The 23,397-nt window shown below is 52.7% G+C and overlaps 9 protein-coding genes and 1 pseudogene across 10 annotated transcripts, besides 1 other annotated feature; 5 read left to right on the top strand and 5 right to left on the bottom strand.

The window, feature by feature from the left end:
• Positions 1-245: 245 nt before the first annotated feature.
• Positions 246-1,353, bottom strand: NCS57_00224700 (uncharacterized protein; the record flags this gene model as incomplete). Its single annotated transcript, XM_053052280.1, has 2 exons — positions 246-1,109; positions 1,165-1,353. 2 exons carry the CDS (start codon positions 1,351-1,353, stop codon positions 246-248), a joined length of 1,053 nt encoding a protein of 350 aa, XP_052917526.1.
• Positions 1,354-3,915: 2,562 nt separating this feature from the next.
• On the top strand, positions 3,916-4,468 carry NCS57_00224600 (uncharacterized protein; the record flags this gene model as incomplete). The annotated part of the gene is made up of 3 exons (XM_053052279.1): positions 3,916-3,990; positions 4,045-4,188; positions 4,238-4,468. The coding sequence occupies 3 exons, from the start codon at positions 3,916-3,918 to the stop codon at positions 4,466-4,468; spliced, it is 450 nt and encodes a 149-aa protein (XP_052917525.1).
• A 366-nt stretch (positions 4,469-4,834) lies between these two features.
• On the top strand, positions 4,835-6,229 carry NCS57_00224500 (DHO-dh domain-containing protein; the record flags this gene model as incomplete). The annotated part of the gene is made up of 1 exon (XM_053052278.1): positions 4,835-6,229. One exon carries the CDS (start codon positions 4,835-4,837, stop codon positions 6,227-6,229), a length of 1,395 nt encoding a protein of 464 aa, XP_052917524.1.
• Positions 6,230-6,549: 320 nt separating this feature from the next.
• NCS57_00224400 (uncharacterized protein) lies at positions 6,550-7,200 on the bottom strand (the record flags this gene model as incomplete). The annotated part of the gene is made up of 1 exon (XM_053052277.1): positions 6,550-7,200. One exon carries the CDS (start codon positions 7,198-7,200, stop codon positions 6,550-6,552), a length of 651 nt encoding a protein of 216 aa, XP_052917523.1.
• Positions 7,201-9,932: 2,732 nt separating this feature from the next.
• Positions 9,933-13,831, top strand: NCS57_00224300 (HMA domain-containing protein; the record flags this gene model as incomplete). Its single annotated transcript, XM_053052276.1, has 2 exons — positions 9,933-10,266; positions 10,326-13,831. The coding sequence occupies 2 exons, from the start codon at positions 9,933-9,935 to the stop codon at positions 13,829-13,831; spliced, it is 3,840 nt and encodes a 1,279-aa protein (XP_052917522.1).
• A 1,128-nt stretch (positions 13,832-14,959) lies between these two features.
• NCS57_00224200 lies at positions 14,960-15,644 on the bottom strand (annotated as a pseudogene). Its single transcript has 2 exons — positions 15,229-15,644; positions 14,960-15,176 (listed from the first exon to the last, which is right to left on the bottom strand).
• Positions 14,960-15,644: a sequence feature.
• A 626-nt stretch (positions 15,645-16,270) lies between these two features.
• Positions 16,271-17,915, top strand: NCS57_00224100 (uncharacterized protein; the record flags this gene model as incomplete). Its single annotated transcript, XM_053052275.1, has 2 exons — positions 16,271-16,577; positions 16,633-17,915. The coding sequence occupies 2 exons, from the start codon at positions 16,271-16,273 to the stop codon at positions 17,913-17,915; spliced, it is 1,590 nt and encodes a 529-aa protein (XP_052917521.1).
• A 274-nt stretch (positions 17,916-18,189) lies between these two features.
• Positions 18,190-19,697, bottom strand: NCS57_00224000 (Oxidored-FMN domain-containing protein; the record flags this gene model as incomplete). The annotated part of the gene is made up of 6 exons (XM_053052274.1): positions 18,190-18,239; positions 18,291-18,846; positions 18,896-19,048; positions 19,103-19,394; positions 19,444-19,580; positions 19,635-19,697. 6 exons carry the CDS (start codon positions 19,695-19,697, stop codon positions 18,190-18,192), a joined length of 1,251 nt encoding a protein of 416 aa, XP_052917520.1.
• Positions 19,698-20,504: 807 nt separating this feature from the next.
• On the bottom strand, positions 20,505-21,638 carry NCS57_00223900 (F-box domain-containing protein; the record flags this gene model as incomplete). The annotated part of the gene is made up of 1 exon (XM_053052273.1): positions 20,505-21,638. The coding sequence occupies one exon, from the start codon at positions 21,636-21,638 to the stop codon at positions 20,505-20,507; it is 1,134 nt and encodes a 377-aa protein (XP_052917519.1).
• A 231-nt stretch (positions 21,639-21,869) lies between these two features.
• NCS57_00223800 (G-patch domain-containing protein) lies at positions 21,870-22,610 on the top strand (the record flags this gene model as incomplete). Its single annotated transcript, XM_053052272.1, has 1 exon — positions 21,870-22,610. The coding sequence occupies exon 1, from the start codon at positions 21,933-21,935 to the stop codon at positions 22,608-22,610; it is 678 nt and encodes a 225-aa protein (XP_052917518.1). The 5' UTR covers positions 21,870-21,932.
• Positions 22,611-23,397: the final 787 nt, after the last annotated feature.

The following is a 23,397-nucleotide window of genomic DNA, read 5'->3' as shown; positions in this document are numbered from 1 at the left end:
TTCACGATAGCCGATGGCAACGGTTAACCGCCAGCCTGATTGATGCAACCTTGAGGCTTGCATCTGCATGGCGTTCAGGCAACAGGACAGGACAAACTAGATTATAGATAAATTCAAAAAAGATTCCGCTAATGCAATGCCGTGGTTGTCGTCCGTTTCCGTTACATGTGGGTATCTCGATCTCATGTATGCTCATAATCCATCCTGATTCTTCCATCCCAACATATATTCCTCCTCTTGCCAGATCAATTTGCACCGCTGTCCATTGAAATCACCTCGTCCAGCCACTTCCTCACTCTCTCGTTCAGCGGGATCTTTGTCTTCTCATCAACCTCCTTGATCAGACTGGCCTTGAGGTTTCCCCTTGGCTTCTCCCTCACAGGTGCCGGTGCAGGTGCAGCGACTCTCCTGGCAGCCGGCTTAGGTTCGGCTTTCTCCCTCACAGGTGCAGGCACCGTTCTCCTCGTGGTCACCTTAGGCTCGGGCTTCACCTCTGCCTTCCTCTCTGGTTGCTTTATCGGGGTCTTGAACGGGTCCGGTGGTATATCCCTATGCGTGATGCGTTGAACTCTACCCCAGAAAATCATATGCTTTTCCGACGGAGTACCAATGTTGTATCGGACCGCATCACGCGGGTTCGCCAAAGTCACACAAAAGACAATGTTGAACTCGTCGTCCGATGCCATCTTGGAGTACCGGATGCCCATATCAAAGACGGCCTTGGCGACGTCCAGAGCGCCGAGCTTATCGCAATCCAGTTCCTCGAGAAAGGTCTGCGCGACAGGGCGAGCGTACGTGATCGGGGCCTTGCGGAGTGCAGCCTGAAGTACCGGGTGCCGGTGTGAGTTGTCGGCACTCCCCATCGACGTCGGCATCCAGTTCTTCGCCTCTGGCGGGGTCTCTGGTCGTTTGATCTCTTGCGGGGGTGGGGGTTGGGGGTGCACGGCGGGCGTAGGGTCTATCCTCTGTCGCTTCTGAGGTACTGGAATCTGCGCATCGTTGCGAGGGAGAGTCCTTTTCCTGCCAGTAGGTTGAGGTTGTTCGACCGAAGAGGGGTCCTCTTCGTCCTCTTCCTCGTCTTCTTCGTAGTATTCATATGACGTCTCGTACTAGGTTTCATTAGTCCGAGGGTCGTCGGGGGTCTTGACGCAGGTTCTTCCATACACTGTTGGAAGAGTCTTCTTCTTCTTCTCTGGCCTTTGCAAGCAGAAGGGTCGCAAGAGCCGCCAGCTCATGCCTCTGCTCGATGAGTATCTCTTCGTGGATGATTTCTCTGATGACAGCCTCGCGGAACTGCTGGTGCATAGCCATATTCGCAGGGCCGGGTTGAGAGCCACGCAGATGCGAGTTCATGTTCAAGACAGTGGATGGCGATGTTTCCGGAGGAGGATGTCAGCTCTGACGCCGTCTTTATCAGCTCATGGGCTTGCCGTCATTTTTATTCCTTTGCCCGAGGCCGACAAGCCCGAGGTGCCAGCAGACCGAAATGTGGAGAGCGGTTGGGCCGTGACCAATCATGACGTCTTGCGACGGATAAGAGGCCCGTCTAGAATCCTGGGCACGACAGAGGGTTCTTGGAGATCCTTCGTTTTTCGTATTGATAGAGGCCGAGACCCATCGGATTCGCATTCTCCGGACGGATACCGTCTTCCATCGGATCCTATGGATGCCGATATCATTTCCCAGACAGTAGGTATCCACATTTTAGGCTCTGTTTCCCATGCCCAACTTTGGCCTGGACTCTGCAAGATTTGAAAGTGGCTTTCGAACCAGGGACAGGGTCCTTCGGGGGTTAAATACACCGTACCGCCGACTGAGCATATCTGCTAAGAACTACGGGATCTGAAAGACCGATCAAGGCTCACTGGATGGTTCAAAGGTCAGCCACTTGAGATTTCATCCTGCCAAGGCGTAGAGTGCCAATTGAAAGGCAGGGGCCAGATCTTGGGAGACCCGCTGTGCTTGGCGGGTTTGCTGGTTCGATGCCGCATAACTCAACCAGCGTCTGACGCAGCCGTATGTTACCCTCCCGAGCATAGGAAGCCAGTAATGCTCGTTTTCGAAAATTCTTTCGTTTTAAAGATAACGGGTCTTTTTGTATGCTTCAATTAGGTGTCATCGATTCAGTCGAGTGATGTGCTTAGTTGGCAGTGACAACAGACCAAGTTGAAACATACATAAAGAGGCTTCATAGAGCCTTGTTTGTCTACAAAAAAGAAACCAGGCTGCCGAATTATATATGGGAAATAAGCGCCTACAGGTCTTACATCTGGCCATCCGAAGACAGCCTGATTGTGCCAAGTGAGCTGAAAACCCGTGCCGAGGATCGACAATCCTTTAAACGCCGTCCCTTTTACAGGAGGTTTCAGGATTTCAAGTGACACCAAATGTCTTCGCTTCTCATTCCTTCCCTCGCTCCCGACTTGGGCTATACTTTATAGTTTCGTTCATTGATACCCTTACCTATCGGAGTCGCGTCAGAACCACTGTACTGCACTCCTTTAACCAACTCGTACAACACTCGTTCAACCAACTTGTACAACACTCTTTTAACAAAATTCTGCCCAATGGCACATTCAAACGCTGCTGAGCTTGCCAAGGCCGTTCCCGAATGCGTGAGCGGGTGCTTCAACATTGGTGTTGCTGCAACTGGCTGTGGAGAAGATGACTTTGACTGCTGGTGTTACGATAAGAATCATCAGACTATCGTTGACACAATGAGCGAGTGTCTGGATAACCGCGAGAGGAAATTGAAAGAATCATGCAGTAAAGATGAAATGTTTCGTATGTCCCACTCCCCCTTGTGAGGCAGAGTTGCTTATACATTTACCAGAGATGGAGAATAGCTACTGGAAGATCTGCGAACAGTACTGGGAAGCCTACGGGACTGCTACAGAACCGGCGACGAAATCAACATCAGTTCCAAAGTCGCCGTTGACTTCATCATCTCGAGTCTCATCAATCACCTCCACTTCCCAACTACCACAGAATACCATGAAACAATCCGAGAGCGAAAATTCAGACACGTCAAGAGAATCGGATACCGCGTCTTCTCAAAATAGAGGACCGTCAAAAGAGGAGAAAGTGGGAATCGGCATCGGCGTCACATTGGGGGTGATTCTAATTGCTGTCGCTATCACATTGTGGCTAAGAGAAAGGAGGCAACGACGCAAGCTTCAAGACGAACTCCAAAAAGCCAAAAACCGAAAGTTATTGGACGATGGTTTCGTGATATACGAGAGAGGGGGACTCTACGAAATGGAGGGTGACCTACAACATTGCGCCGAGTTACGCGGATGCATGAGAACACCGGAGCTACCAGCTCCGACTTGGAGGAAGAGAGGCGAAGAGTCTATAAACACTCCGAAAAGAGGAAGAGAGCAGTCAACGGCATCTCCAGAAAGCTCTGAATGGCTGCAACCGTTGGCAATTCGATCATGTGAGAGACCTGACAAAGGGGCACCCCCCATGTCATGGGTTCGTGGAGCGTCCAGGGGACATCTGAATGTGATAAAGCAGGATGCCCCAATTGGCAATTTCTTTTAACTGGATCTTTAATGGAATAAAGAACGGACGAAAAGGAAGTTATATGGCTTGATGAAACCAGAATATTGACACCGTTTGTCACTGTTGAGAGTCAAACCATGTCAAGTCAAACAGACTGGCTTCAGTCCCCTACAATATCAAACCGATATAAAACCGACACAGAGGATGATAATGGAACTATTTGACTATTCATTCTGAAAATAACAATGGGGGATTATACCGACGAACGAGATGTATCGCTTCAGCGTCAAACGGCCGAGCCTCCAATATAAGGGCGAGCTCATGGTGATGGCTTCCTCGTAGCACCTTCAACTCATCTCCATCACCATCACCATCACCATCACCAATTCGAGTCACCTCAGCAACAAGATGGCTAGCCCTACTGTCGAAGAGATCGCGAAGCAAATCCGAGCCAAGGACCCGGCCTCGGCCGTCGTCCTCGAGGTGAGCACCAGCCTGTACATCAATACCACTTGATCATGCTAACTGTTTCGATAGCGCTACATTGCGGAGACGGACCATCTGAAGAACACTGTTCAGGCCATTGTCGAGGACATTGGCTATTGCATGAAGGAACTCGACCTGCGTGAGAATCTGTCCGAGGGACTGCGTCGTTGCTCCACTGATCTTTCTCGCTCTGTTGTAAGTTGCGACTGTTGATTTGTGACTACATCAAGCTGACAGAGACTAGGAGGAGCACACCAAGGTCACCGATTCGGACTACGAGCGCAACTTCCGACCCCGATTCACTTGCAGGATCATTAGCCTCAAGTGCATTGACGCGACTGAGAAGGCCGGTCAGGAAGAAGCAGCCAAGATGGAGATGGTCGTCCAGTTCCCGGCTGCCGAGTACAATGACTCGCCTCACTCTCTGATGCCGGGTCAGGCTCAGATCTACATCATGCTGAAGGAGGAGCTTTAAGTCGGGGGTTACAGGGTCAGTAGCTGGACAGGTAGCATTCTGGTGGTTCTTGAGAGCTTGGACGGACGATGCAACAACATTGACTGGCTGGGTTCAAGGAATGATCTGAACAACCACAGGTTACACCAAGTAACTAACAATCGAGACAATTGAAGTTGATATTGTAGCTTCCAAGTGACGTGGGTGCGATATTTGTAGCATAGTGCATATGCACTGTGCGGAGACTGTGCTCCTGCCATCCGGGAAACCAACCATTCAGAGGCGACAATTTGTCCGGCGCCTTTTTGAAGCTTCACCCGAAACCAACTCCCGCGCGTCGTTGAGAATCCATTGGGAGCTGGCCCGGCCCAGCATCACCTCCCAGCCATGTCCGCCGCTCTCCTACGATCACGAATCGCCGCCTCCGGCGCCCGGGCTCCCTCGGTGCGCGCCGCCCTGCCCCGGAAGCCCGTGGTCCAGCGCCGTTATGCCTCTACCGAAGCCGGTGATGGAGGAGACGTGCTCAAGGCCGTCCTCTACGGTACCGCCGCCGCCGCCGCCCTCTACGGCTCGTACCTATATGCCACAGATACCCGGGCCTTCTTCCACCGATGGGTTGTCCCCCCAGTGCTGCGCTGGGTGTATCCCGATGCTGAGGACGCCCACCATGCTGGTACCTCCTCGCTCAAGATGCTCTACGAGCTGAACCTCAACCCCCGCGAGCGCGACACGACACTCAATTCCCCCGAGCTCTCCGTCTCCGTGTTTGGCACCGACTTGCAGAACCCAATTGGCATCTCAGCCGGCCTCGACAAGGATGCCGAGATTCCTGATGCGTTGTTTGATCTGGGTGCCGGCATCGTCGAGGTTGGCGGCTGCACGCCCCTCCCCCAGGAAGGCAACCCCAAGCCCCGTGTCTTCCGTGTTCCTAAGCTCGACGGCATGGTCAACCGATACGGCCTGAACTCTCGTGGTGCGGACGACATGGCTATCCGACTGCGGGACCGACTTCGACGATACGCCCGATCCATTGGTGTTACCGAGAAGGATGTTCTGAACGGCGAGGCTAACGTCCCCCCTGGCAGCTTGCGAAAGGGTCGGCTTTTGGCTGTTCAGATCGCCAAGAACAAGGAGACAGACGAGCGAGATGAGAGGGCTGTGGCTGACGACTACGTCTACTGCGTGCGAAGACTGGCCCGCTACGCCGATGTGTTGGTCGTCAACGTCAGCAGCCCCAACACCCCTGGTCTGCGCGATCTTCAGGCTACCGAGCCCCTTACACGACTCTTGAGTGCTGTCGTCGAGGAGGCTGCCAAGACTGACCGAAAGCAACGACCGAAGGTCATGGTCAAGGTCTCGCCTGATGAGGATGAGGATTCTCAAATGGAGGGCATCGTCCAGGCCGTTCACCTGAGCGGCGTCGACGGAGTCATTGTTGGCAACACCACCAAGCGAAGGACTGGAGTCATCCCCGAGGGTGTCAAGCTCACTGCCAAGGAGCAGACTGCCCTCATGGAGACGGGCGGCTACTCAGGCCCTGCCATGTACAGCCGAACTCTCGACCTTGTGGGGCGGTACCGCAAGATGCTGGACTCGCAGTCCTTCAAGGCTGCGGGCGGCGCCCAGAAGGTCATCTTTGCCACGGGAGGCATCACCAACGGCGAGCAGGCGCAAAAGATCCTCAACGCCGGTGCCAGCGTGGCCATGATCTACACGGGGATGACTTACGGTGGAGCGGGCACTGTGACAAGGATCAAGAAGGAGTTAAAAGAACGGGTGTAGAGAAACTACCTAGACCAGCTATAGCAACATTTCACGTTTTCTTTGTTGAATCAAAATGGGACGATATGGACATTGTAAAGAAAAAATGAGTCTATTTTTTATGGTTACCCATTTACTCGGCGACTCTTTGTCTACTCGAGATGTTAGCAATACAGCCAGGAGGAGTCACTCACCTTGCCTTGGCCACTTGGCTGGAGCAGGGTAGTTATATGACTCGAGGGATGGTCGCCCTAGATAAAGTGTCAGTGTCTCTCTCAAACGCCAGAGGGGAAAACAAAGCCTAAAGGAATGTACACAGGAGAGAGTTGTACTCGATCTCCTCACTTCCCATCTTGGAGAGTGTCCCCGATGCTGGCGTGGAGTTCAGCGAGCCTCTCGCCCACACTCAGAGCCTCCGACAGAGCACTATCCATGTTCTCCTCCGTCGGCTCCTTTCCAGCCTTCTTCAAAGCTTGGACAACCAGCGAAACGTGGTCCGCAATTGAGCCCACGCTCTCATGGATGGCCTCGAGGTCGGCGCGGGTCGCTTGGAGGGCTCGCTCAGCCTCTTGGCGACGAAGGAGCTCCTCGTGGATGGTTAGCTCAGGTTGCTGGCTTAACTCACGAGTCGTCTGCGTCTGTTCGTCAAACCGACGACCAAGTCGCTGACGGCGCCGTTCTTCGAGGTTGACCTGCGAGTTGTTAGTCGAGGCCCTCGACGATGAAGAAGGAGTAAAAATGAGTCCAGGAGAGCTACCGGTCTCGCGGGAGGGGATGCTCGGGGCCGTCCCCTCATCTTCAGAAGGAGGATAATTCGATCTGAGATAGTAATTGTCTGGGCGATCGTCCAGGCGGATGGCGCCGACAGCGGGCACATCTTCCCCCTCGTCCTCCGAGTTACGTCCAGCACCGCGGTTGGGCTGGGTGCGGCCAGGCGTGTCACGGCCAGTTACGACTCGAGATAGCCAATTGGTGATATCGGATGAAGACATGATCTTGGCTGAAAGGAAGTAATCTGATGAGAGAGAAAGGTGCGAATGAGAGCAAGATGATGTGTCCTTGCTAGGTTTGTGGAGTCAAGTGATGATGTGATGGAAAGTATTTGGGGTGATGGGAGTATTTATAGTCAAGGCAATTTTGGTTCAAGTAAGTACTTTCTGGCCAGTTCAATGTCTGATTTTGAGAATGAATGGAATAATGGTATTACTCAGGCTTTCTTTCGATTGTGTGTGTTTATCACGACGAGGCCTTTGTTCTTTGAATGTGTTCTCAATGGACAAAGCCAAGGGTATAGAAGGGCATGAGAGGTGTTGTGCTGGTATTAGAGATTGTTCTTGGTTTCCAAGTCAAGTTTCGAAAAATGATAAATTCGAGATAGTTGTGCGGCGAGAAGTGTTTCTGTACTTGAATTCATCTGTCCCTTGCTGTTCCACCCCTTGTGTTTCTCGATCACCAGCTTGACCAAGATATCCATCCGTGAGCTCCTTCTCCTTTCCCATGAACCTCTCGTCCATTTCTTCTGCCAGCCCCATCTCCCGCATTGCCCTAGTCGCTTGCCGCCATCTTGAAGTCGTGACCCTTCTGCTGATCCTCGATCACATTGGTGGGCGAGGCTCCAGTCTTTTCTCTCCCTCCGGAGGCAACATGCATGCCAATTTCTTCACCTCCTTGTCGAGCTTTGTCAGATTATCGTTTAACTGACTGATGGTATCGGCGACCTGGCTAAGCTTGTTTTGTACCTCACGAATGGTCGTCGCTAAGGAGCTGAAGTTTTGTTGATAGAGGTTAGAAGGTGCCTCATTTGGTGGTGTCGCTTGCCAACGAGATCTGATGGGGGCCATGTTGATAAGCAGACCTGGGCTCACACTGTTAGGCTTGGGTAGATGTTTTAGGTGTGGTGAGGAGGGAATACTGGGTTGGAGCTTGTATTGTGAGAGTGATCGGTAAAGGAAGCAGGGTACAACTCGGGGATGCAGCAATGATTTATTTTGAATGGCATGGTAAAAGCCTGGCAAATCTGCCGTAAGGTTGTTTATGTGCGTGATCTGGTGGCTGGCATATCTTCATCGGCCAATGATGCCCTGGCCAAACGATGCTCTTCGCTGCTAGAGCAACCGGACATGTGCATAAAGTGTCTTCTTTTGGATTCTGCATCCCTCACCGGGAGGCAATACACACTGAGGTAGACTACTGGCGGAGAAGTCGAGCTAATGTACGTTGCCGCTCTTCGGCCCCTATTATCATGAAGGCGTGTCCAGTGATTGAGGTACATGCACACTCCCGAGATTAGACACTGACTGATATTTCTGCCATAGAAAACTATGAAGAGTCTCAGCAGTATGATGAGACTTTAGAGAGAGAGAGATTTCGCAACGATTGATGTATTCGTAGCTAGATATAGGATAAGCCCATCCCTGTCTCAGGAGGTAGGCTAAATAATCGTCCTGATTTCACAGTTACCCATGCTGCCAGTATCCGGAGTTCGTGACATAAAGTTACTGCCATTAGGGGTGCCAATGACCCATCAATATAGGCCAAAACCCTAGTGTGTTGCTCTCGCGGGACCGGTGCGTGGCGGTAGTTGAGACTCATAGTTCCCGGAACCTGTTGACGCGCCTATTCCCCGATATGGGCGAAGCAGCCTCCTTCATGGCGGTGTAACTGCGAAAGGTTCTGAGGGCCCAGTCGGCCTCCAGGCTACACTGCTTGACGAGAAGATCAAGGCGAGTGTGCTGCTCGGTCTGGTTGGCGGGGAGGTTCTCAATGATCTGGTACAGCTTGTTGAGGCGGACGAGCAGATCCTTGATGTGGCTATCGAGAACAAAGAGGAAGCTGTCCAGGAGGGGGACTTGGGTTTGGTTGATGGAAGCTTGGGAGGCCATTTTGATGTAGGTAGATGGGCTTGAGTTGGTGAGTTGATACTGAAGATATTGTGGGATGAAGAGAAGACAGTCGGTTGGGCTTGGTGTTGCTTCGCGAAGAATATAGAGTTGAAGGATGAGATATCTCAGGAAACTCTTCAAGGGCTGTGTTATATATTAACGCTGGAGTGAATGTAATGTCAACGCTCCTCCACTGCCGCTCCCCGAAATTCCTGTGTGGTGTTTGAGATATGTTGAGTGCCTTGGTCACTGCTTAGTCTCGGGTCACCGTAGCTCTTGTCACCAAACATCCATTATTTTCAATCGATTCACTTGGTATAGTACACTTTTCTTGAGTTTCTGTAGGTCTCTATCCGGATAGTTACAGGTGAAGAATTATGACAGCTGGGCAAACAGGGTCTATGGACCCTTTGCTAGTCATCATCAGGTTAATAGCTAGTGATAGAAGTTATTTCATATCGTCGAGTTTACTCTTATTTATTGCTTGCTATCTGTTTGATTGATCAGGCACAGAAAAACAGGGTTCATTCTCTCAACGTTCATGCTGAAGTCAGGCTCATGAAAGGACAATTGCCACCAACGAGGCCACCTGCATCGAAGTTTGAAGAAATGTTACACTCGTTACAAATTTGTTTTAGATCTATCAGCTTCTTATGCATTTCCCTCTTCATCATTGTTGGCGCTAATGCACCCATTCACGTGCCACTCTCCGAAGACGGCAGGCTAGCGATACCCTTGCTCGATTGCCAGGAGCTTTTCTGGAGATGCTTAACTTGACAACAACATCCTTACAACACCCACCAAATCTGAACTGAAAACAATCTCAAACTTCCTTTTCAACCATGGGGTGCGACTGCTGTCCGCGCCCTGACCCAGGCCCGGCGCCTGAGCCCGTCGTTACACAGGCTCCAGCTCAAGTCGAAGACAACGCCAGCTGCCAGGATTCTTGCTGTGATGACGGAACATCCGAGACCAGCCAGGGGAATGTCGTCCCTCAAGAGGCGGATGATTGCTGCGCTTCCGGCAGCTGCGCGGATGAAAAACCCAACGACGACTCCGACGCGCCGGATTGCTGCCGCGGCAAAATCTCCCCCTGCTGTAATGCATCTTGCCTTGACCGCATCGCCATGCGGGAATGTAAGATGAGTGCTGCTGGTCTGACCGGCCAATCCAAGGGTGAGTGGCTTCCGTTTGAAGCAAGCAGCGGCAACAGCGTTTGCTAACCCCCCTGCCAGACGCGACTGGTCGTACCAACGGCTCCGGTTGCAATGGAGCAACCGACGGCAAGGCATGCGGCCAGCATAGTCTCTCTGCCCTTGATCGCTACGGCGCGACTCTCCAGGCCCTCGGGTGTCTCTGCCGTGCTCTCATCGCCCTCGGTCAAGAGTCTTGCTGCGAGACCCGTGACCGCCCGTCGGTCGGGGCCAAGTCGTGCTCCAAGAAGTCGTCGACTCGCTCTCTCATCCGTACTTCGGTGGACTCCTGCTGCAGCACCGGCAGCGTCACCAAGGACCAGGCTGCGCAGAACCGCCTTCGCTTGCGAAAGAGCTCCGACAGCTGCAAGTCCGTCAAGAAGCCTCCTACGGGTGCTTGCGCTGGCTCCTGCTGTGCCAAGGACAAGCCAATCAAGAGCCCGCCTGTCAAGGATAGCTGCTCGAAGCCGTGTTGCTCAGGTGGCAAACCTGCAAAGGAGCCTCCTGCAAAGAGCAGTTGTGCTGATGCTTGCTGTTCCAAGGCTGAGCCTCCCATTGTCTCTACGGCCAAGTCTGGTAGCACTGGCTCTGGGCCTGCAAAGGACAGCGGTGACAAGGACCCCAACACCAAGAAATGCCCCGGTTCTTGCTGCTCTAAGGACAAGCCACCCAAAGCCCCATCCGTCAAGAACAGTGCTGCGTCCTGCTGCTCCATTGAGAAGCCTGCCAAGCAGTTTTCCGCTGGCGATGGTTGCGCAGACCTTTGTTGCGCACAGCCCAAGCCCGATGAAGCCCCCATCGTGAAGAAGTCTAGCTGTGCCAAGTCTTGCTGCTCCGATGCCAAACCTCCCGTCAAGGCAGCTGCTGGCGGATGTGCGAAAGGTTGTTGCGGCACGCCAAAGGCTGTCCCTGTCAAAGAGCCACCCAAGTCCGCCTGTGCTGATGCTTGTTGCAAGCCGGCAAGCAAAGCTACCGTCTCCTTGAAGGCTAGTTGTGCCGATTCTTGTTGCGAGATAAAGCAGCCTGACAGCCCCCGAGGCTCTTGCGAGGATGACTGTTGCACCTCTGGCCCGCCTGATACTTCTCTGCAGATTGAAAAGGTCCCAATCAATGCCATCGATGTCGAGAATCAGGCAGCCGGGAAAGAACATGTTGTTCTTAGTATCTCTGGTATGACTTGTACCGGCTGCGAGACCAAGCTCAACCGGACTCTCGCAACTGTCCCCGCTGTCAAGGACCTCAAGACGAGCCTTGTTCTTTCTCGCGCCGAGTTCAACCTTGACCTCCGTTTGGGCTCGGTCGAAGAAGTTATCAAACATCTGGAACGAACCACCGAGTTCAAGTGCGAGAGAGTCCAGAACAACGGTTCCAGCCTTGATCTCATTGTTCCTGGCGATGCTTCCAAGTTCATGAGCCAGACCTGGCCAGAAGGCGTGCTTGAGATGACTCTTGTGGACAAGGAAACGGTTCGAGTTGCATTTGATCCCAAGATTGTTGGAGCTCGAGACCTCGCTGAGAAGATTTGGGGCCCTCCTATTCAACTTGCCCCTCCTCATGGCGACCTATCTCTCGAAGCTGGCAGTAAGCATGTTCGTCATGTTGGATACATGACACTTTTATCTGCCATCTTGACGATTCCTGTTCTTGTCTTGGCCTGGGCTCCAATTCCTGAAAGAGAAGTGGCTTACTCCTCGGCTTCGCTGGCCTTGGCCACCATTGTCCAATTCGTCGTCGCAGGTCCTTTCTACCCCAAGGCGATCAAGGCTCTCGTTTTCTCGAGGGTCATTGAGATGGATCTGCTGATTGTTCTGAGCACTAGCGCAGCCTATATCTTCTCTGTGGTCTCCTTCGGCTACCTCATCGCTGGAAAGCCACTATCGACCGGACAGTTCTTTGAGACGAGCACTCTCCTTGTGACTCTGATCATGGTTGGCCGATGGGTTGCGGCTCTTGCTCGCCAGAGAGCCGTCGAGTCCATCTCAATCCGCTCGCTTCAGGCTTCCACAGCTATCCTCGTTGATGAAGAGACCAAGACGGAGCGTGAGATCGACTCCCGACTTCTCCAGCATGGTGATGTCTTCAAGGTCCTCCCAGACTCTAGAATTCCTACCGATGGGACAGTCATCACAGGTTCCTCGGAAGTCGATGAGTCGATGCTCACGGGCGAGTCCCGACCTGTGGAAAAGTACCCCAAGTCCGTGGTGATTGCTGGGTCCATCAACGGGTCTGGAGTCATGACTGTTCGTCTCAATCGCCTTCCAAGCGACAACACGATCAATGCCATTGCCGCCATGGTTGACGAGGCCAAGCTTTCAAAGCCCAAACTACAGGATTTGGCGGACCAGGTTGCCTCCTACTTTGTCCCCGTGGTGGTGATTTTGACAATCATCACCTTCGTCATCTGGGTTGCGATTGGTATGACTGTTCGTGGCCATAATGGCTCTGAGGCTACGATCCAGGCTATCACGTATGCCATCACCGTTCTCATTGTGTCCTGCCCTTGCGCAATTGGACTGGCAGTTCCTATGGTCATCGTCATTGCCAGCGGAGTCGCAGCTGAGAAAGGCATCATCTTCAAGTCTGCGGATGCTATCGAAGTCGCCCACAAGACGTCGCATGTTGTGTTTGACAAGACGGGAACTTTGACTCAAGGAAAACTATCTGTCGTTGCACAGGACTGCCTTGACGAGGATACCCTTGGGTCTCTCTTGGGTCTCATTGAAAACAGTCGACACCCCGTCTCAGTTGCAGTTACTGCCCACCTCAAGGGTATGGGTGTCAAGGCATGGACTATGCCTGAGCCCAAGAGTTTGACTGGAAAGGGCGTTGAAACAACTTTGAAGGGACAGAAGCTCCGGGCTGGAAATTCTCGCTGGTTGGAACTCTCGAACCATGACCTTGTTCTGCCGATGCTAGCTCATGGCTATACCGTCTTTTGCTTCACCATTGACAACGAGTTGAAGGCTATTTATGGCCTTGAAGATGAACTCCGGTCTGATGCTGCGTCCACTGTCGATACCTTGCAGAAGCGTGGCGTCTCGGTTCATATGGTCTCTGGCGATGACGATGGAGCTGTCCAGGCTCTGGCATCCAAGCTGGGTATTTCTGGTGACAATGTTCGCTCTCGAAGCTCGCCCGCCGACAAGAAGGACTATATCCAAACTCTTCTGGGTGACGAGGCTGATCGAAAGAAGCCTGTTGTCGTTTTCTGCGGCGATGGTACAAACGACGCTGTTGCTCTGACCCAAGCCACCATTGGCGTGCACATGAACGAGGGTACTGATGTTGCGCAGTCTGCTGCCGATGTCGTTCTCATGCGTCCATCTCTGGCTGGGATCCTGACCATGATGAATGCCAGCCGAAAGTCGGTCAACCGCATCAAGTTCAACTTCCTGTGGAGCTTCGTGTACAACACCTTTGCAGTCCTTTTGGCTGCTGGGGCGTTTGTCAACGCGAGGATTCCACCCGAGTTTGCTGGTCTTGGCGAGTTGGTTAGCGTTCTGCCAGTCATTGCGGCTGCGGTGCTCCTGCGCTGGTCGAAGATCTAGAGGGAGATGATTGTTGATGCCATGGCTCACGTTACGTCAACTCTCCTTTAACTCCGACCGGAATCGCCATAGGTACAGATGGGAGTATAACTCGTCATCACTTTTGAAGTTGAACCAATGTTGCGCTTCTGTCATTACCGGCTGCTGCTGCTTTTTCCATCACCAGAGAAGGCCTCTCCGGACGCCTATACTCAACCAGTACCCTTCTACACATGCCCTGCACCACGGGGCATTCTTTTCAACGACTACGACTCCTTTGGCGGTGAAGTGGCGGAGGGGGGTGAACACTGTTCAGGGGGCTTGCAGGGTCTATCTGCCATTTGCCTCATTCTCGTCCTTGGGGACGTATTTATCGAGTGTCTAGCTATTCATGATTAGTCTGCGTCAGTGTTATCCGACCTGGACTCATTCTTTCAATACTACATACGCCTACAGACTATTTAACGTGTTTCAAGTTCCAACCGCGTGACAACCTCTGACTGGCACTAGTTTAATATCGGACGGATACGAGATGCGTCAATGTGATCCCATGCTATGCTACTCCTCATGAGGCCAGATGCAGCAGTCTTGATCTCGTGTTGGCATGCTCGCCACGTAGGCTCGCCACGTCGAACAGTATCAAGGTGTTTGGCGTCCAGTTCTTGTTGGACACGTTCCAGTGTTTCATCAAGAAACCGGTTCTTTGCTGGCGTTTGACAATCTGCAGGCGTGTGTCGGCGTTGCGTGTACGGGCAAGCTACTGGGAATTTCCCTCTCTATCTGCGCATGACAAGTCAAACATGTTGGAAATTTGGAAGTAGATAACTGTACCACTTGATAGATTGCTTTGGGCCTGGGCTGCATTATTTTCGAGTCCTGGTGCGGTATTCAGCGTCGAAACTGAAGGGATAGGGAGCTATTCTGCACAGTCAACCACTGCTGAACAGCATTTACACGCTTGAAAGGATTGTCAATTACTTTCCGCTAAATCGATTTGCTATTTCATACAACAAAGTGCTCCTGTGCCTGCTCTGTAGCATGACTATTATGATTATTTCCCACCCTCCGTGACCAACGCCGTATGATTCCCATAATGATAAAGACAGCCGCTAATGTAACAAATAACAAGACCTGAGACCAAAGGAAAACTCAAAGAAACTCGGCCAGCCACACCCAACAACAGATGATAGGTACCATGGCAAGCACTATCCACCAAACCTCTATCGTCAACTTCACTTGCAACCAGCGAGGTAACCTCCTGCTGAATGCTGAGCGATGTGAGCATGTTCTTGTCCCGTATACGAGACAGCCCAGACCGGGTCGAGATTCGCATTCAATATGCTCTCGCCGGCGTTGCATAAGCAGACTATGGTGGCAATTAGCTATGTTCAGAAGCTGGTCGTAGAGTGAGAACTTACGGAACACTACCGCGGCAGAACCGGAGATCACTACCCAGATCACATCTCCTATCGTTGGGACACTCGAGGTGTAGGCTCCGCCTCTCCACAAGCCATTCCACCTTGAGGTTGACGCCCGTGTCGACGAGGCTGTAGAAGTGGGCGTTGGTGTGTTTCAGGGAGAGGGCATCCGGGTAGATGAGCATGCGAGATATAGCAAGGTGGATCTCGGTTGGAAGAGCCATAAAGGTAACCTTTGGCGATTCTTGGTCCGCGACGCCTGGCTTGATGGCTCCGAAGCCATGTTCGGCGCCGGGCCCGGGGGTGGGGCGGCGCATGCGGAGGACGTTGGACATTGCGGAGACGGAGGGATTGACTTTCTTGAGAGTGTAAGTTTTGGAGATATTTCGATACCTAGCGATTGGACTTGAAGGGATCCTGGGAAAGCTTTGTACTTGATTGCTGCCTTGGAGGGCGAGTCTAGGACTCGGATAGTCTATCCCACCCCCGGCCGTTTAAGAACGGGCCAGCGTGGTCGGTCGGTCGCAGGCAGCCAAGCCACTCCTGTAGCGCAGCGCAGTGCACGAGGTTCTAGCGGGTTTCAGGAGAGCGCAGCGAGGGGATAGGCGCTGGACCATAAGGCTGCCATGCTCGTATTTACAGCGGCAAGGCGTCTTGGGCTAGTTTTATGGTCAAGGCGAACTTGGGGCGGCAGCAGCTATTTCTGGTGGTTCGAGGCTGAAAACAGGGATGGGTAAGGCATGTTCCATTCACTTATTCAAAAGAAGCACACAAAAGTCTCAGAGTCTAATTTCGACGTGACCGTTTTCGTTGTTCAAGGCATCCAATACCTGAGGTAGTGATGAAAACGTCGAGTCCTATTTTGGGATTGGATTGCTCCTGCAGCTGGTGCCTGAATTACTGTGTACCTGCCTGTTCTACAGCACCCTCTCCACGTGACTCCGTGGTTCTCTCGCGCGTCATTCCCCAAATTACCTAGGTAGACACGCCAGACTCTTTGCTCTTCCATGATTCATCATCGTATGCCCTGGCCAAGGCTATCATGACGCCAGACAGCGATGACGAGTTTGGCTATGATTTCTCCGTCGAGGAAGAAGAGCTGCTGCTCCAGCTCACTTCGCACAAGGACGCCCCCGCTCCTCCACAGCTGGCGAACATAACGGCGATAGATGCTCCAGATGGCAGGCTTCGCGGTCAGGCTGTTGCCCAAGAGGCCAGGAGTCGTCCAACGCTTGGGCATGGCGATATACAGGCCTCAAGGGAAACCACCTATGCCCGCTCAAGCCTCCCTACGCCACCACCGTTATCTTCAACGGCCATTCTCGAGCAAGAGGTTTTCTACCCGGATCGTACGTGGTGACCTCGCCATGGGACTTCGTCACACTAACTGACCCAAGCGACTAGTCACCACAGCCTTGTCCAACCTAGAATCCAAGTCAGCTGTCAAGTCTGACTCAACTGTCACAGCGGGACCACAGGTTGACTCCGTCGAGGATGATCCCTTTGACGACGGCCGTTCACCTTTACAGAGGTTTCGCTCTTATCCCAAGAAGCCTCTGACAGTGAGTGATCTCACTTCAGGTGCTTGGTGTGAGTTGCAGTACTGGTACACCCTCACCCGGTTACCGGGCGGCCGGAGGACAAGAACGGCCGCAATGAAGCAAGGGTCCAAGGTCCACCAAAAACTTGAGGATGAGGTCCATACCACAGTCCAGATCGATATCATGACCAAGGAAGACGCATTTGGACTTCGACTCTGGAATTTGGTTCAAGGCCTGAGAACCCTGCGAGACACCGGGCTTACCCGGGAGCTGGAAGTTTGGGGCATGGTTGACGACAATCTCGTGAATGGCATCATTGACAGCGTCAGCTATGAGAACCCCAACCCCGAGTTTGAAGAGGAGCTGTCCAGTCAGGAGTCGCAGAGCAATTACCAACAGACGACATTAACGGATTACTTCCCACCCAAAAATGGTGAGAGCCATGCTGATCCAAAAATCTACCTCGCAGACGTCAAAACCCGAGGCTCATACGCTCCCCCGTCAAACGCACTCATCAGACCTGCCAAAATTCAGTTATTACTGTACCATCGATTTTTGTCGGATATGGCGGCTGGCAGGCTCAACTTCCTCAAGGTCTTCCGGCGATACGGCCTCGACCCCGACGACACTTTCTCAGACACCTTCATCGCTCAGGTCGGGAGCCTCCACGATGAGATATTCGTGGACGCTTCAGAGGCGGAGGTTTCGGCCACAGAGGACCACCGTTCATCTAGCTATCGGAGCTCATCGTCAGCTGGTCCCGATTTGCTACAGTATCGGACCCTACGGGAGCTCATACCACTTGTCGAGCACGAGATGGATCTCACATTTCCACATGGCGAACATACCCTCGGCCACATGCTCCGCGTCCAATACGTCCATCGTAGTGACGGTCAAGAGATTGACGTCCACGATTTTCCCGTTTCTAGACAAGCATTGGACGCATTCCTCGCCAACTACATGGCCTGGTGGCGAGGCGAGCGAAGGGCTAAGGGTGTGGATATAGAGGAGGCCTTCAAGTGTAGAACATGCGAGTTTGCCTCTGACTGCTCATGGCGCCAGGCCATGGACGATGAAAGGTTGCAGAGAGCGAGGACGCAGCAGAAGGTGCGGGCTATGCGGCGGAAGAGTAGTGCTTATGCATGAGCTGAATATTTCTGGATATGTTACGAGTTATGAAGGATAACGAATATACACGGCCTTTCCCTTGCTTACTTGGGCTTTGAAAGATTCTCATGAGCGGGTTTTGACTAACAACCACCCTCTGCCGGTTGAAATGTGGTCAAATTGTCTGCTATCTTTCTATCATGTGAGATTCCATTAACCCAGAACAGCCATCCTCTATACCAAACGCCCCTATATCAAGAAACGAGATCATTACCAATAACACTATGATACTCGAAGCACTCTAGTTCTAGGTTCAATGCCTCTTGTGTCGGTGCGTACGGGTCATGCCAAAGCCCCATCCATCTGTCAACTCAGTTAGCAGAGCTCGAAAAGTGAGAAACGGCAAACACTTACATTGAGCCGCGACATGAATGTCGATATCCAACTCGTCAGCCCAGTGCCACACAAGGTTGGGGTCCTTGAGGAACCCGCGGCCAACCAGCACAGCGTCGACAGAGCCATCGCTGAGATACCCCTGAGCCTGCTTCCCGGAGGTGATGCTGCCCACGGCAGTCACCTGGATCTCTGTTCCCTCAACAGCCTTCTTCACGGCCGCAGCCCAGGGGACCTGATACCCGGGGCCGGCGGTGATCTTCTGTCGGCTGTCCAGGCCGCCGCCCGAGATGTCGAGTAGATCGACACCCTCGCCCGCCAGGATTCTGCCTAGCTTGCCAGCTTCCTCGATATGCCACTGTGGCAAAGAGGGGTCAAAGTCAAGATAGTCAGTGCCAGGCATGCGAACTAGCAGAGGGAAGTCTGCAGGGACGATATTGCGAGTGAGTTGGACGATTTCAACGAGGAGACGGGTTCGGTTCTCGAAAGAGCCGCCATATTCATCCGTTCGCTGGTTGGAGGCTGGCGAGAGGAAAGAGTTAAGAAGGTAGCCGTGGGCGGCGTGAATCTCAATGGCCTGCGGTTGTCAGTACTGATTGGTGAGCAATAGGAGCTCAGAGACTTACGTCAAAGCCAACCACGAGTGCTCTCTTGACGCCGGCAACCCAGTCCCGCTTGAACTTCGCAATGTCCTCTGTAGTCATCTCTTTGGGGACCAAAGTCTCCGGACTGAAAGGAATGGCGCTCGGTGCAACAACTTCGTCTGGCCAGCCGTCGGCCTGGAGCAAGTCAGTACGCGTTGTCTGAAAGTTCATTTGTCTTCTTTATCCCACCTCCTTGACGGCTACAGCCTTTCGATCAAGCCAGGGCACGACAGTGCTGGCCTTTCTTCCAGCATGTCCCATCTGGATAGCGATCTTGCTGTTCTGACTGTGCACGAACTCGACAACCTCCTTCAAAGGCACCATCTGCCCATCTTCCCAAATTCCTGCATCCTGGGGGCTGATACGGCCCTCGGGCGAGACAGAGTGGACTTCGGTAATGATGAGTGAAGCACCACGGGCTGCAAAACTGCCGAGATGCTGCTTGTGCCAGGGCGTCATGTAGCCATCCTTAGCGGAGTATCTAAGCGAAATTTAGTATAGTTCAAGAGTTGATGTCTAAGATCACGCACTGGCACATAGGAGACACAATGATGCGGTTGCGGAGGGTGAGGTTTCGGAGCTTGAGAGGTGAGAAGAGACTGCCTTCTGGCTGGGGATCCCATGGTGTTCCTGCGGGAGGATCCTGGATGGGGGTGTAGAAAGAGACCTGAAGCCGTAAGTGTTCTGAATCGTTTTATCGTTGTGATCCCCAAGTACATACATTCTTGGCTCCAGTGTTAACAATGACCTTGCGATGGCCGTTGGGTATATCAGTTGTCGACATGGCGAAAGCGAAAGTTGGCTGTCGGTTCTAAGTGAGAAGTGATGCGAGGTCTTTCTTATGGACTTGTGTATTGAGTAGAGTTGTAAACTGGTCTGAGAATGTCCAGTGTGGGCGATGCGGCAGGTCTTATAGCCAGGTCCATGGTGAGTTATCGCATGACGGCACGGGAAGAATTATGCTTGTTGTAGCCGTGCAAGCCTTTCCGATTCCCTCCAGACGCAACGTTTAGCCTGGGCGGTTAGACGGCACGATAATTGGCGTCTTCCATGTTCCGGCTTCCGGGGCTGTGACATGTTTTCCGCTCATGGTGTTGATGCTTACATAGCAAAGAACCAGCGACAACCAGATCCGAAGAGCGAAAATAGAAACCGAGACGCGAAATAAGACCCCTGTCGACATGTCTTGACGATATCATCGCGAAGGCCGAAAAGCATGCGGGAATAACGGTCCTCCTGTTGAGTGTGCAGGGTATCTGATTGGGATATTGTCTTCGGTGGTTCGGCAAGCAACCCATCCAACCCTTCAGCTTCGCATGAGTCGGCATTAAGCCCTGGCTTTGAAAGCAGGTGGCTTGCCTGACAAAGAATGCATGGAACGTTCCAAGCGAGTTGCGAGAAGCCCGAGAGAAGGATAATGTGGTGCCAGGTCAGGTCGGCCGATCTTGCATGGCCGTAAATGGAGCCAACTACGTCACTTGGCCTTGAGTTGCGAATTGCTGGCATGTGCTGTTTTGGAAGCATCTCAAGTGCCGCTCCATCCATCTTGGCAGAATGTCTTGTCCAGCTGAGGAGAACTCTCAATGTTCGCTCAGAACCATAACCTGAACAATGCCATCATCTCAAGTTGGCCCAGGTTACGCATTCGCGGATCCTCGTCGTCTGGATCTTCGCCTTGGTCTTCGCCTTGGTCTTCATCTTGAGCATTCTCAGACCCGAATTTGACATGTTTTCCCTGGTTGATCTCGCCACATTCTTCCAAATGCTCCTCAAATGAGGTCGCTGTGAATCTCCGTCGGTGGTGAAAAGGCATCTTTTCCAGGTCCTCACACCCAATGCAGTGGAAGCCTTGTTCCGTCAATTGTTTCGCCTTGTTGAACCACGGCGCCGGAACGATGGCCAAAAAGCGGTGCGGGTTGTTCACTCTTTCATCGCACCGAGAGAGGAAGACTTCAGGAGGCTCAACGAAAGGCTTGGGGTCTTCCTCAGAGAATGCCGCCTCGTATCGCCTCCGAGAATATTCGTTTATCCTTTCCATCTCCTTCTCTATGACAGTTTCGGTCATGACATCGGATGACCCGTGAATTTCGAGACCAGCATTGAGGGCGCTTTCAGAGTCTACAAATACAGACTCGACACTGGCGACACGGGCTGGTGAGTATACGCCGGGCATCACTTTCATGTGAGGCAGAGTGTCGACGACCTCGCTGCTGATCCAATACTTGCGACATGCGAGGCTTGGCGGCACAGGAAAGTAGCGTTTCCTTTCAGAGAAGCAGACAAAGCACACTCGCTTGCAGGTGAGGAGGTAAAGATAGCCGCCGAAATCACCACAGCCGTCGCATTTTTCGGTACAAAGCTTCTCATGCAATTGCTTGCAGGTGATAATCTTGGCTGTATTGATGCACAGAGCGCCGCGGACTGCATCCCAAGCATGGGTGATGAGAGTGTTGTACTCGGAATGGGAGTAGAGCAGCTCGGCAGCTCGTCTATTGGTTCGCCGGAGGGCATGTAGAGAGGCGAGGTCAAGTTGAGAAATGATGATGTGAAACAGTTCTGGGGGGAGACGGTCCAAGAAAGGAAACGGGGTCGTAGATGGCCGAGGAAGAAAGTCCCAATCCGATGGAAGGGGAGGCAAGTTGTCGCTGAGGGTAAAGTCCAATGCACGAGATGGGAGCTGCAAGATGTGGGGAGAAGGCTCTGGAGTCAATTGCTGGTTCTCCATGCTGGAAGAAGCTGGCTATCGCAAAGAGGCGTCTCGTTGATTAATGAATATCGTACAATTAACCGGTTCGATTAAACTCGATGAAATGCTGGTTTGGTGTCTGATTTGGGTTTGTGAAAGAAGCAGTCTCACTTTCGAGGCTGCACATTCCAGAGTGGAAGCCTCAGGTACCAAACTCTCCCGTCCTCAGGTCACACAACAACCATGGACTGCACCTAACCATGTCTCAAGCGCCTCAAGTTCCTGCCTAAAACACCACCATCCGCCACCGCTCACGACGGGAGTCACTGTCAAATGCGACGATTTAGAGACGACGCTTCTGATGAGAGCCATGACGAAGAGGATATCCCCTTACATCACAAGCGCGCCTTTGGTGCAGGGTTGAAGCGCAAGCGGGTTGAGTTTGTCCCCGCCCAAGATCCAGACGCTGGTGTCACAACAACCGTGACGCCTGCGAAAGCGACAGATACGTCCATTGGAGATTTATACGCCAGCATCGTATTGAAATCTGAGCCCGATACAAATGAGTCTACCGAGGAAACAGCTGAAATATGCCCCGTTTGCGAGCTCCCCATCAACTCTACCTCCCAACCTCATGAAGCATCCATGGCTCACCAGGTCTCACTAAAACACTCGCATCCGCCCTCAGCTCTTGACCGGTCCCGCATGGGACTGCGGGCTCTCAAGTCACAAGGATGGGATCCGGATGCCCGGCAAGGTCTCGGCCGTGATGGCGAAGGCATGCGGTACCCGATCAAGGTGGTGGCCAAGGAGGATACTCTGGGAGTCGGCGCAACCGTGCCGGAGCATATTCAGAAGAAAGAGAAGGAAGAGAAGCCAAAACCGCTAAATCGCAAGGAGATGCGGCAACTGGCAGCAGTCGAACGACAACGGAATGAACGACTACAAGGGGAGATTTACGGGAGGGTCGATGTTGAGAGGTACCTGAGGGGAGACGGAAGTGACAGATGACAGGGCCAAGCTGGATGCAAACCAACATCATGAGGTGCGAAAGAACCTATAGTGTGTCGCGGGACTGCCAAAATGCCTTGGCTGAAGGTGCCGATAGGTATGAACTGTCTGTGAACTGGTGGAGGCTGCGTAACGCGGCTGAGGACCTGCATCTAGTCCGGTAGGACTCACCGCTACCTACAGATGCAAGCGAAAGTCTACGAGATGTGAGTCGTTGCTGTCCTAGATTGATGGATACCTGCTCATGAATACCTATCTATCCATAGGCAGTGCCATAGAATTCCTATCAACAACACCTGGGCTAACAAACAAGATTACACATCGTGGTGGCCTATAGGCACTCGCTCACTACAGACGTCAGAGGTACCTACCAGTATCTTCCGGCACATCTGTTTAAAGAAATGGATATCAACCCGAAACAGTTGTTCTGAGACGGAACATCAAGCTGGCACGGACCCTGAATTATTCATGCATGTAGATAGCGGATACAAATCAAACAGATTGTTTGCCAACCTTGGCTCACTCTACAGTCTCGAACGAAGTCCAAATATGCTAACCCAAGCTTTTGGTGATGACCTCATCGGCTGCAGCGGCGCCGTCACACACCGCTCCGCAGCCAAACAGCTCACCCCAGCGTCAGTCCTTGGGGGCAGCCTACAGCGGGCCTCGGGCTGTCCTACAGCGGACTCACTCTCACAGCGACCATCACCAGCCAACCAACTGGGGTGCGCTAAGGACAGAGCCTCCAGGACCAGAGGCCGGGATCCACTTCATGCGCAGGTGCCAT

The sequence above is a fragment of the Fusarium keratoplasticum genome, chromosome 2 (genome assembly GCF_025433545.1).
Source record: "Fusarium keratoplasticum isolate Fu6.1 chromosome 2, whole genome shotgun sequence".
NCBI classification, from domain to species: Eukaryota; Fungi; Ascomycota; class Sordariomycetes; order Hypocreales; family Nectriaceae; genus Fusarium; species Fusarium keratoplasticum.
The sequence above is the reverse complement of the archived record's forward strand: the minus strand, read 5'-3'. Positions and strand labels throughout refer to the sequence as shown.